Source organism: Macaca mulatta, chromosome 11, assembly GCF_049350105.2.
Source record: "Macaca mulatta isolate MMU2019108-1 chromosome 11, T2T-MMU8v2.0, whole genome shotgun sequence".
Taxonomy (NCBI): Eukaryota; Metazoa; Chordata; class Mammalia; order Primates; family Cercopithecidae; genus Macaca; species Macaca mulatta.
Window position 1 is genome coordinate 21719852 of NC_133416.1, and position 13583 is coordinate 21733434.

Sequence of the window (13583 nt, forward strand, 5' to 3'; positions counted from 1 at the left end):
TTGGTATCTTTTTTTTTTAAAAGAAAAAAAAGGTGACAGTGGAGGCATTCATTCATTTTATACTGACCTTTAGAGCATAATCAGCAAGTTGAGCTTGTAAATATGACCTGTTTTCTTTAGCCCTGAACGCTCTAGATTAACGGAGTCCTTAAAAAAAATTAAGTTAAATTAATTTAAATTTAACTTAAAAAAAAGTTAACTAAATTTAACTTAAAAATTTAACTTAATTTAACTTAAATTTAACTTTAAAAAAAAAAAGAGAGAGAGAGACAAGGTCTTGCTCTGTTGCCCGCGCTGGAGTGCAGTGGTAATCATAGCTCACTGCAGCCTCAAACTCCTGGGCTCAAACATTTCTCCTGCTTCAGCCTCCCAAGTAGCTATTTTAAAAATTAGGTGGGTGTGGTGGTGTGCACCTGTAGTCCCAGCTACTTAAGAGACTGAGGTAAGAGGATTGCATGAACTTTGGGAGGTTGAAGCTGCAGAGAGCTGTGTTCACATCACTGCATTATGGCCTGGGGGATAGAGTGTTTAATCTTTAATACCATACTTTTTTGCCCAGACTTGAGTACATTGGTGCTATCTCAGCTTACTGCAGCCTCTGCCTCTTGAGGTCAAGCAATTCTCATGCTGCAGCCACCAGAGTAGCTGGGATTACAGGCGTGCGCCACTATGCCTGGCTAATTTCTGTATTTTTAGTAGAGACAGGGTTTCGCCATGTTGGCCAGGCTGGTCTCGAACTCCTGGCCTCAAGTGATCCACCCTCCTGGGCCTCCCAAAGTACTGGGATTATAGGCATAATACCATATTTTTTAATGTACCTTTTCTATGTTTAGATATATTTAGATACACAAATACTTAACATTATACTGCAGTGGCCTATAGTATTCAATACAGTAACATGTCATACCTGCTTTTATCCTAGGAGCAATAAGCTATACTATATAGCCTAGATTTATACATAAGTATATTTTCTATTTTTATGGTAGGCAGTACCAACTAGGTTTGTGTATATACACTTTATGATGTTCACACAACTAAAATCACCTAATATGTTTTAGAATGTGTCACCATAGTTGGGGTTGAGTATGATGAAACAAACAAACAAAATGTATTACCATAGTTAAGTGACATGTGACTGTATTTGGGTGGGCACGAAGTTAAACTTTTAAATAATTGACCAAATACTAATATAATGATGACATATACTCAATGTCCTGCAGTTCATAATAATTGTAAATAACATTTATAGAGTGCTTATTATTTTCTACATCTCCATTATAAAGTAGGTTCCTTGAGGGCAAGGATTTTTTTATGTTTTTCTTACTGCTTTATGATACATTTTAATTTATAAATTAGGCACAGTGGGCCAGCCATGCTGACTCATGCCTGTAATCCCAGCAGTTTGGGAAAGCATAGTAGGAAGATCATTGAGCCCAGGAGTTTGAGGCCAGACTGGGCAACCTAGCAAGACCCCATCTCTGTTTTTTAAAAAATTAGGCACAGTAAAAGCTTAACTATAATAACTAATAAAAGTGTAACAGCACGCCAGCATCACAAGCCTTGTACTTTGGGTGTGTGTGTGGAGGGGTCATTATTAATTAAAATAAGGGTTGTTTGAACACAAAAACTGCAGTACCTCAACAGTTAATCTGAGAACCAGGCCAACTACTGAGTAACTAATGGGACAGGTAGCATCGAGAGTTTAGAGACACTGGGCAAAGGGATGATTCACATCATAGATGAGATAGAGCAGGATGGAGAGAGATTTCATCACTCTACTCAGAACAGCTCACAATTTAAAACTTATGAATTGTTTATTTTTGGGATTTTCTATTTAATATTTTTGGACGGCAGTTGACTGAGGGTAACTGAAACCATAGAAAGCAAAACCACAGATAAGGGAGGACTATCATATATAAATATATGTCTATATAGATGTTATATTTATGAAAATGTTTGTGTGTGTATATATGTATATGTTGACTAAATGAAGAAATAACCTGTGACATAGCTGCGTTTATTCAGTTGAGACACGGAGAGGTAAAGTAAGTTGCGAAAGATCACCTAGCTATTAAGTGGAGGAGCTGAGATTCAAACCTGTGTAGTCTGATTTCAGAAACTGTGCTTTCAACTACCATTGTTTTCTGCTACCTCTGTTGTGTTTAGAGAAATACAGGGACACGAATAGTAAATATTGCTTTTCTTATTCAGTAGAGTCAGTTATTTTAAGGGTTATGATAGCCTAATGCAGGGCTTCCCACCCTCAGCATTGCTGACGTTTCTGGAGGTTTATTTGGACATGGAGGGCTCTACTCTGCATTATAAAATGTTTAGCAGCACCCTGGCCTCTATGCACTAGACACCAGTAACATTTCCCCAGTTGTGACATTCAAAATGTTACCAGGGATTGCCAAATGTTCCCCTGGAGGCAAAATCACCCAATTGAGAACCACTTATCTAGACCTACACATTAAAACATCATCAAGGGAAGTCTGGAAGTAAGAGTAGGTAAACACTGGCATTGTATTTAGAAAAGTCTGGACTTCCTACTAGGCCACAGTGACTACAGAGACAAGGTGGGAATTAGTTTGTTCTGTGACCATAGGTATGTCTTATATCAAGACCTGAATTTGGCCGGGCGCAGAGGCTCATAACTGTAATCCCAGCACTTTGGAAGGCCGAGGCCGGTGGATCACCTGAGGACAGGAGTTTGAGACCAGCCTGACCAACATGGTGAAACCCTCTCTACTAAAACTACAAAATTTTTTTAGCCAGGCATGGTGGTGCATGCCTGTAATCCCAAATACTTGGGAGACTGAGGCAAGAGAATCACTTGAACCTGGGAGGCAGAACTTGCAGTGAGCTGAGATTGCGCCATTGCACTCAAGCCTGGGCAACAAGAGTGAAACTCGTCTCAAAAATAATAATAATAATAAAATAAAATAAAGACGTGAATTTTATCCTTTTTATAAGGATTCTTCTAGAAATACAAATTGTTTTAAATTTTTTTATTTTCAGTTTTTATTAAGCATAAAATATCTGAGAAGAATTTTTTTAAATGACACCTTGTCTCAGTGTCTGTTAAAATTCTAATGCATTTTTAATAGGATAGTGATATGGTAGTTTGTAATTTAGTAGTGCAATATATTTTGCAAAAATATAGCATGTGTGTCTCTAAAAATCACCTCATCATGCAAAATCTGGAAACAAAAAAACTCAGGGCTTGGCGGGGGGGAATGGATTTAGGAGCACACCACTCAGACTTCATTAGCAACACATACAGGAACCGAATAAAAATGGTAGCATAATAAATATGACATTTGGCCTTGAAAAAGACCTGCAGTTTGCTTGAAAAGTAACTAGGTGTTGAAAGGGTTTCAGCGTGAATTTTTGGGAAGTTTTGGGGGGAAGGTTATCTGAAATTGAGTTGAAAGCTGTAGGCCCGGCGCGGTGGCTCACACCTGTAATCCCAGCACTTTAGGAAGCCAAGGCTGACGGATCACTTGAGGCCAGGAGTTCAAGACAAGCCTGGCAAACATGGCAAAACCCCATCTCTACTAAAAATGGAAAAAATTAGCCAGGCATGATGGCACATGCTTGTAATCCCAGCTAACTTGGGAGGCTGAGGCAGGAGGATCGCTTGAACCCAGGAGGCGTAGGTTGCAGTGATCTGAGATTGTGCCACTTCACTGCAGCCTGGGCAACAGAGCAAAACTTTGTCTCAAAAAAAAAAAAAAGAAAAGAAAAAAAAGTTGTATTACCAGATGTGGATAAGTGTGTTTCATAAAACAGGCAATGAACTGAAGTAGCTGCTACATGTTTGAGGTGTGTGCAGATATACATTTTGTGTATTCCTGTGTGGCTGGGTTTTGTCAGGTGCAGTTTTTTGCATCCATCTAGAGTCTCTCACAAATAAAATCATGCATAAGCAAGTGCAAAGTCATATTATGCTCAAATTGTTCCTTTAACATACAAATCATGTTGAAACAGTTCCAGCAAGCATTGTAGCAGAACTGATGATTCTCTTGATCTGGATTTTGAGGCCCATCAAAACAACAACAACAACAGCTTGTGAAATGCGGAAAAGAATGGCAGATCTAAGATGAAAACATACAATTTGTAATAATACAGGGGACAAACTTTGGTAGAATTGAGAAAAGGCTAGAATCATTATCTTCCCTTCCCTGCCCTTCCTGTGGTCCTCAGCAGTCACTCCTCCGTTGTGCCAAGGACAATGGTCAGGACCTAACAGTGAGCCAGCTACCTCCCAGGGTGTCAAGTGCTGTATCTATTAAAATTTTTCTAAATATTAACAGTTGGCTCTATGTGTTTCCTAGACCACTTGAATTAAGGAATAATAGAAACACTATGTTTCATTAATGATTCTACTTTTACCATAGTCAATACGGAATTTTAAAAAAACTTTATCTATATCTTTATATAGTTTCAATTTTATTTAATGGATTAAGTTTCAGGGTATTGAGTTACCCAAAAAAATATGAAAATTAGGATTTGGAAAAAGAACTTAAGCATATGAAATTTACCTGGAAGTTTGCAGGTTGTGGTTATAGACTTCTCACCATACAGAGCATATGTACTAATATTTTAAGATTAACAAAAAAAACTAAAATTCAATATAGACCTTACAAGGTAAATTTTCTAATGTCAGGCATGTCAATGATAGGTCTCTGTTACAGATTACTTTATGGTATATGACCTAATGAAAATTATTATAGACTATTTAATATATCAATGTATGTTGCATATTATTTCGAGCATCTAGTATTTTTGGCTTAAATAAATAGGGTTTTTTTTCCTTCTTTCATTCAAGAACAGTTGAAGACCTTATCACTCAACCTAGAAAGAATACTATTTCTTAGGCAAACATCTAATTCTCCAAAAATAATCATAACTTAATTCAAAGCAATTTTTTCAGTAAACATAACAGATGTTCCTTTGTTTTTGTTGTTGTTTCCACATTTCGTCTACTTAAGATTTTTGCTTCTCCTTCAGATTTATTTTTTTTTCTACAACATACCTTCCTCAATTGTCAAAAAATTAATCTCATTACATTATCTATATAAAGGTTGTTTTGTAAAACAGAAACACTGTGAAGTATTCCTGTTTCAGAACCTTCTATTTTGTTAAGGTACTGGTGCCCATATAGTAGTACTGTTAGGTTTTCTTTCCATTTATGAATTTGGCATTAGTACTCTGTAATGCACCCATGTTGGACCATGAAACAGTGGAGGTAGGTAGACACTCATACTTATTTTTCATGACCCACCTATGAAGTATAAAATACAGTAATCTTTGTATTTTACAATGCAATGTAAAGAGCCAAACAGCCAAATCAACTTAACTTTTTTGAGGGGAGGGGGTTAAGGGGGAGACAGTCTTTCTCTGTTGCCCAGACTGGAGTGAAATGGCACAATCTCAGCTCACTGCAACCTCCATCACCCAGGTTCAAGCAATTCTCCTGCCTCAGCCTCCTGAGTAGTTGGGACTACAGGAACACGCCACCACACCCGGCTAATTTTTGTGTTTTTAGTAGAGATGGGGTTTCACCATGTTGGTCAGGCTGGTCTTGAACGCCTGACCTCAAGTGATCCACCTTCCTTGGCGCTCCAAAGTGTTGGGATTACCGGCGTGAGCCACAGCACCTGGCCTGCAACTTACTTTTGTTTATAAAATAATGAAAAAGGATTGAGACCAGACTGAGAAGGGATGCATTTAACTGTTTTGTAAAAATATAAGTAACATTTTCACACACAGGCACTCCCAATAGATAGTAGGAAAGATATATTTAGGAATCTCAAAAGGCTGGTGGCCAGGCACCGTGTCTCATGCCTGTAATCCCAGCACTTTGGGAGGCCGAGGCGGGTGGCTCACCTGAGGTCAGGAGTTCAAGATCAACCTGACCAACATGGTGAAACCTTGTCTCTACTAAAAATACAAAAAATTACCTGGGCGTCATGGTGGGCGCCTGTAATCCGAGCTACTCGGGAGGCTGAGGCAGGAGAATCGCTTGAACCCAGAAGGCAGAGGTTGTAGTGAGCTGAGATCATGCCGTTGCACTCCAGCCTGGGCGACAAGTGTAAAACTCCATCTCAAAAACAAACAAACAAACAAAAAGCCTGGGAGTTTGAATTTCATTTCCTTTGTAGACTAACTTTAATGTTACAATAAATAAATGGGCATTTTAAATACCTACACGTTCTGTTTTTCTTTTATTCTTTTTTCAGCCATAATGAAAGGAAAGTGACCTGCAAACATCCAGTCACAGGACAACCATCACAGGACAATTGTATTTTTGTAGTGAATGAACAGTAAGTAAAGAGTTTCATGGAATGCCTGTATTCAAAATTGGGTTAGCATTGAAATTGCTGTTATTTATATTTCAATTTAACAGCTTTCTTATCTGGACATTTGTAGTCAAGTATAATAACAGAATGCCAGCTGTTCATGATGTGTCATATAGAAACCTGACTTAAACATTTTTTCATGAGGAATGTAATCTCAGAAGCTATTTTTATAGTACTTCAAACACAGTAAGCTCAAGAGCCTGGGATGCAAGCATAGAGAAACTATGTAAACTTGGTTAGATTATTAAAGTAATTTGAGCTCAGTTTTCTCGTCCTTAAATCAGATAGTGATAATTACTGTTTCACAAGAGTTTTATAAGCATCAAATGAAATATGTGTAAGAATGTATTATACTATAGAGCTATTCACAGTTAGTTACTGAAATTGTTATTGCTTTTTAAATTAGAATAATCATATAATTCATTTTTAGTTTTTCAGTTGGATGACCAAGTAGAATATCTGCAATAATGCCTATTAAAAATAAACATGATAGGCCGGGTGCGGTGGCTCATGCCTGTAATCCTAGCACTTTGGGAGGCCAAGGTGGGCAAATCACTTGAGGTCAGGCATTCGAGACCAGCCTGGCCAACATGGTGAAACCCTGAGTGTACTTAAAAAATAGAAAATTAACCGGACATGGTGGCGCGTGCCTGTAGTCCTAGCTACTGAGGAGTCTGAGGCAGGAAAATCACTTGAACCTGGGAGGCAGATTCTCCAGTGAACCAAGACCACGCCACTGTACTCCAGCCTAAGCAACAGAGTGAGACTCCTGTCTTAAAACATAATAATAAATAAACATGATAATAATGTATTTTTGACTTAGGAAAAGTGTTAGCTGTATTTAAAGTTGTTGTAAGTATCAAGGCCTGATTCTAGAGTAACTAGGATCCACGTACTGTGGAAAAGTAGTACACTCGCATAGTTAACTGTAGGGAAGTGTTATTGTAAAGTGGGTTACATATACAGCAAGTTCTAGCATTTTGACATATATTTTCAGGACTGTTGCAACCATGACATCTGAAGAAAAGAAGGAACGACCTATAAGTATGATAAATGAAGCTTCTAACTATAACGTGACTTCAGATTATGCAGTGCATCCAATGAGCCCTGTAGGCAGAGTAAGTTATTTTGCTTTATATTAATTATTGATAAGGAGTAAACAGTATCTATACCATTACTCATAGTGGACTTAAAATTATAGAATAATCATTACATTTTTATTACTACATGAATTTGGAGGTGATTGATAGAAGAAGCAATTGCAGCCTGAAATATAAAGTAATAAGATTGTAATTCAAAGACTTAAGTTTTTAAGTTTGGAATAGTTTTAGAAATATAATGATATTTGTGAGAGAAAATGGACACTCTAAAGTTTTAAAGGTGATGATTAATGTAATAGCCTAGAAATCAAATTATCTGACTATAAGAATGCTTAGATTGAGAAAACATTTTTCAGCAAAACCATTGTAATAGTAAATTATGTTTATTGTAAGGAAATAGATAATTATAATAATAGTATTTAAATGCCTGTTAAGGTTTTAGAAATAAAATTTTGTTAGGAGATTATAAATGAATGTAAATTTTCAAATAATATAAATAATTTTTGATTATTAAGTAACATATGTCCAACAGGCTAACTGAGCATAATGCTTTATGAGTATATTTCAATTAAAATCTGGTGAAATTGATGAATGGATTGAGAGCCACTAGGTCATTGTCTTGAAAGAAAGTTGAATCTGTTCCTCATACTTTACACCAAAAATTTTCTAGATGGATCAGTTGTTGAAATGTTAAAAACAAAACTATAAAAGCACTAGAAAAAAACAATGGAAGATTAAAAAAAAAAAAAGATCAGAATGTAGATGGGCTTTCTAAATACGACATAAAACCCAGAAGTAACAATATAAAATAATGAGAAATTCAACCACATGTAATTATTATCCATGCAGAGTATCTGCAATTCATATAACGATTAAAGAATAATTTCCTTATAATTAAAGAAGTACTGTGAATCAATAAGAAAAGGGCTTACGTGCCAGTTTGGAAATGGGCAAATTATATGAAATCAGTTTTCAGAAAAGAAAATGGAATTTACCCTTAAATATATGAAAAAAGATACTCAGCCTCATCCATAATATGAAAAATACTAATTAAAACCAGAAAAAGACACCATTTTCACTTACAGATTTCCAAAGGTCAGAAAGTTTCATAACACAGCACATTGACAACAGTATGGGTAAATAAGCATTCTGTTTATATAGTGAGCTCCAAGAAATAATGGAACAGAAGAGTGGATATTAAAATATGCGATCATTTCAGAAAAATATTCATTAATCATGAGAACGGTTATTTTAGATAGACAGACACACACATAACAGTGATATTGGTTGCCCCACAGTTGCGAGTGGGGTTAGCTGGGTGCTGGAGCCCGAGAGTGAGAAGTAGATTGATCTTTGTGTATCTTTTTATGTCATTTGAGTTTTATACTGTTTTTAAGCATTATCTGTTTGAAAGTAAATTAAAGTCTATCTAGAAAACATGCTTTAGGAAAAATTTTGTTGATATCGGGCCTTAAAATTTTCTTATATACTAATAAAAGCTTCCCAAAACAAAATTCTAATGAAGTATGCTAGATTTCCAAAGATTCTAAACAAGTAGAAAAGTAAGAGATAATTTTATGTTACTTTATAGCTTCATTGTTTTCATTTTTGTTGGTCACCACTATGATTCCTGCCAAAATAAATCTTCATGGTAAGCATACCAGTATTTTTAAAGATTGTATATCTTTATGTATACATTGAAGAATCCAGTAAACCCCATCTGTCTGGTTTAAGTTCAGAGTTGTCCATGAAAAAGAAAACACTACATCACATTAAGCAGATCCTTCCTGTCTTGTTTTGACTTGATGTGATATATTTGTTTATATTTAATCTCTGTATATTTCTCCTCGGACTGAGTGCTGTTAACTTTCTTTAATTGAACCTGCACTATTAAATGAAGATATAAAGGGAAAAGTTCTGTTGTTTGGTTTATTCTTAAAGATTCGTTAACAGTTTTTATTCAAGATCTATTCATTTTATATAGCAGATAGGACAAAATACTGCCACATACTCTGTGTTTCTAAAAATTGTATATCCCGTCTGGATTTTAAAGGAAATATTGTAAAACTTTTGATATCCTGGGAAAAAAAATTTGGTGCAGAATTCTTACACTTCAAAAAACTAACCCAGCAAAAGTAGAATTTTAATAATTTTTCTGAAAAGATTTAAGTCCTGCAGTTCTTGGGAAAATCTGAAAAGAGATTAAATTTTAAGAGGAAAATAAGCTCAAATCTCTAGACATTAATACATTTTCTGTCATGCTCTTTTTCTATTTAGACTTCACGAGCTTCAAAAAAAGTTCATAATTTTGGAAAGAGGTCAAATTCAATTAAAAGGAATCCTAATGCACCCGTGGTCAGACGAGGTTGGCTTTATAAACAGGTATTTTTTTTTTATTTGATATGAAACAAAAGACAAAATTAGAAGGAACCTTTTAAACTGAATGTACCAAAGACAATTCTATAAAATCATAAAATTAACAAGGAACTATGGAGAAGCCACCCAGGTTCTTTGCTTGTTACCCCTGAAGAATATCAAGGGAACAGTGAAGGCAGAAAAAGGAGTGGACATTACTTAGAACAGAGCTTGTGTGTTTGTTATGGGTGTTTCTAGATTTAAAATTAAATATATGCTGTATGAAAATGATAAGAAATAGCATGGTAAAAGTATCTAGACAGGAATATTTTTAAAAGCCAAAATTGAAATAACTCTTAATACAAGGGTGTTATTCATTTTTCTATTGATATGAAAGTTGTTAGAGAAATATACAGTTGTGTATTTCCCCCCTTTATTTATACAGAGATTTTATAATTATTTCAGATTTCTCTGAGTTTTTTCAGATTTTTGATTCTATAATATGAGACTACTCTTTCTTTCTCTTACGTTTTTTGGTTATGTTTTCTTTACTTTTTCTTTTCTTTTTAATTTGCACATATAGGGTTTACTCTCAGGCATCCTGATAAGTTGGGGTTTATATTGTTGCACTGACTGGGGAACTTGCTATCTAAGCTATTTTGAAACCTTATTAGTTTTGGAATTAGTAAAGATGTATGTACGTTAACTCCTTGGATTTTGACATCATTTCAATTACATAGAAGCTGTTTTCCAGTTTGCAACTGGGTGATAAGTGACTGGTAAATAACTGAGGTGACATCCTCAATCTTCAAGGCTTGTTTCTTTCTTTCTGATTATATATTCGTACAGATGATACAAAGCAAGTTAAATATTAGTTCATTGGTGCCAATTTATTCTGTTAAATATTGCTAATTGCTTTCAGGTGACTTAATGATTTTTATTTATTAATAGTCATAATTTTTATTTAAAGATGGTTGACTATATTTAAACCATCTGACATTTAAGCTTATCCAGGCTAAAAGGTGTTTTCACATTTAGTTTCTTTTTTTTTCCCTTTTTTTTTTTGAGACAGGGTGGCACTCTATGGCCTGCCCAGACTGGAGGGCAGCAGTATGATCTCAGCTCACCACAACCTCCGCCTCCCAGGCTCAAGCAATTCTCCTGCCTCAGCTTCACAAGTAGCTGGGATTACAGGAGTGTGCCACTACTGCCCAGCTAATTTTTGTATTTTTAGTAGAGACAGGTTTTCACCACCTTGGCCAGGCTGGCCTTGAATTCCTTTCCTCAAATGATCCACCCACCTTGGCCTCCCAAAGTGCTGGGATTACAGGCCTGAGCCACCACACCCAGCCCAGTTTCTAATAGAAAATTTTCTCCATATTTTCCAGCTAGCCTTTCTAATAAGTCCAAATTATGATCAACTATTTCAGTGCAAAATTGAGCCTAATAGCCTAATGGCATTCCTTATTTAAAATAGCTCTTGTTCTTATTTCTTGATCCCTTGGTTAATTTAGCATTGCAAAAGTATTACCAAGTAGCTTCTCTAACAAGTGTTTATTTTGGGCCAAACACAGTGGTTCACGCCTGTAATCCCAGCACTTTGGGAGGCCGAGGCCGGAGAATCACTTGAGCCCAGGAGTTCAAGATCAGCCTGGGCAACACAGTGAGACCTCATCTCTACTTTAAAAAAAAACAAAACAAAAGCAAAGATTAACCTGGTGTGGTGGTGGTGGTGCACACTTGTAGTCCCAGCTACTCCGGAGGCTCAGGTGGGAGGATCGCTTGAGGATCGCTTGAGCCCAGGATTTGAGCTTGCAGTGAGGTATGATCATGCCAGTGCACTCCAGCCTGGGTGACACAGCAAGACCCTGTCTCCAAAAAAAAGTGTTTATTTTGTAATACGTGTGTGACACATATTTGTTTACAGTGTCCCTTAGCCGTACTAAAGAAAGAATATAATTAAGAAATTGAAGATGGCTGGGTGTGGTGGCTCATGCCTGTTATTCTAACACTTTGGGAGGCCAAGGTGGGTGGATCACCTTAGCACAGGAGTTCAAGACCAGCCTGTCTTGTAGAGAAACGCCATCTCTACCAAAAACGCAAAAATTAGCCAGCTGTGGTGGTGCATGCCCATAATCCTAGCTACTTGGGAGGCTGAGGCATGAGAATCACTTGAATCCGGGAAGTGGAGGTTGCAGTGAGCTGAGATTGTGTCTCTACACACCATCCTGGGTGACAGTGTGAGACTGTCTCGAGGAAAAAAAAAAAAAAAGATATCATTTACCATTTTTTTTGGTCTCTTTTTTGGTATAGCTGTGAATTTTAAGGTCAAATCTTTTATTTTGAAAGATTTCACCCATGTTAATTTCTGTAATTTTAAAGTCATTGCCCACAGCTAGAAATAAACTTATTTCTAATCAATGCACATCCAACCTGGCCTCTTTTTTTTTTTTTTTTTTTGGGTATCTGTTTAATTTTACTTCCAATTTTGCTACATTGGATATGGGAAAGTAATTTTTATTAAAATTCTAATTTTGTTTGAGCCTGATATTTTAAAGAACTAAATTACTTAGAAATAGCTGCCAAATAGTCTCTCTTTTTTACATGATGAGCAAATCCCAAACTATAGACGTAAGGAAAAAAAATGTTTATAAAACCTATTTGTATATTAAGGTTTCTTTATTCACAGTCATTTTAAATTGCATTACCTTTGGAATAACTTCAATTCACATATTTTTCTTCTTGTTGAAGTTTAACATATTTATTAAATCTGGTTTACCAGAATGCACGCACTGCTGCATGGTTACATCATTCTTATCCTAGCAGATGTTTATGTTGAGAAGAGTGAATTTCAAATTGCTTACAAATACGAAGCCAAATCAAATTGCCTTAATATGTTCCCTTTGCATAATGGTATTTTCAGAGACCAGTCTAGTTGGGAATATCTTAAGGCCCTAGAAAACTACCTCCAAAATTTTAATTGGCCTTTTAGTTAGGTTATATTACATATGTATCAAACATACCTTGTTCTAAAAGTTTACTTTAAATAAATGCACAAGTCCAGGAACAGTGGCTCAAGCCTATAATCCCAGCACTTTGGGAGACCAAGACAGGTGGATCACCTGAGTCAGGAGTTAGAGACCAGCCTGACCAACATGGTAAAACCTCGTCTCTACTAAAAATACAAAAAAATTAACCTGGCTTGGTGGCAGGTGCATGTAACCCCAGCTACTCTGGAGACTGAGGCAGGAGAATTGCTTGAACCCAGGAGGCAGAGGTTGCAGTGAGCTGAGGTTACGCCATTGCACTCCAGCCTAGGCAACAAGAGCGAAACTCCGTCTCAAAACAATAAAAATAATAAATAAATAAATAAATAAATAAATAAATAAATAAATGCACAACATGTGAGTTTTTGTTGTTTGAGAAATAATCCTTAAATATGCTGATTTAATCCAGGACAGTACTGGCATGAAATTGTGGAAGAAACGCTGGTTTGTGCTTTCTGACCTTTGCCTCTTTTATTATAGAGGTAAGTTTACCCTACTGTCTTAGTGTATTATTTTGTAATTGATATGTAATATAAGTATCAGATACTTTTCTAAAAAAAAGTATTGTAATTCTGCGTGCTATTTTATTATCAACAAATAATATCAAACAGATTTTTTCTTCTTTGACATATCATTCTGAGTTTTGAGGTTATGATAGAATAAATATGGTGCTTCAGACCATGTTTGGTCAGCTTCCCGAATCTTTGCTCTATAAT

At 35.9% G+C, this 13583-nt stretch overlaps 1 protein-coding gene across 10 annotated transcripts in view; it reads left to right on the plus strand.

The window, feature by feature from the left end:
- Window positions 1–13583, plus strand: part of PLEKHA5 (pleckstrin homology domain containing A5) — a 248976-nt gene that overhangs the window by 121186 nt on the left and 114207 nt on the right. For all 10 annotated transcript variants that reach the window (XM_028829293.2, XM_028829301.2, XM_077953134.1 and 7 more), the window contains 4 exons: window positions 6246–6329; window positions 7363–7483; window positions 9743–9847; window positions 13277–13349. In XM_028829293.2, coding sequence (XP_028685126.1) covers window positions 6246–6329; window positions 7363–7483; window positions 9743–9847; window positions 13277–13349 — 383 coding nt within the window. The remainder of the gene's footprint in view (window positions 1–6245; window positions 6330–7362; window positions 7484–9742; window positions 9848–13276; window positions 13350–13583) is intronic.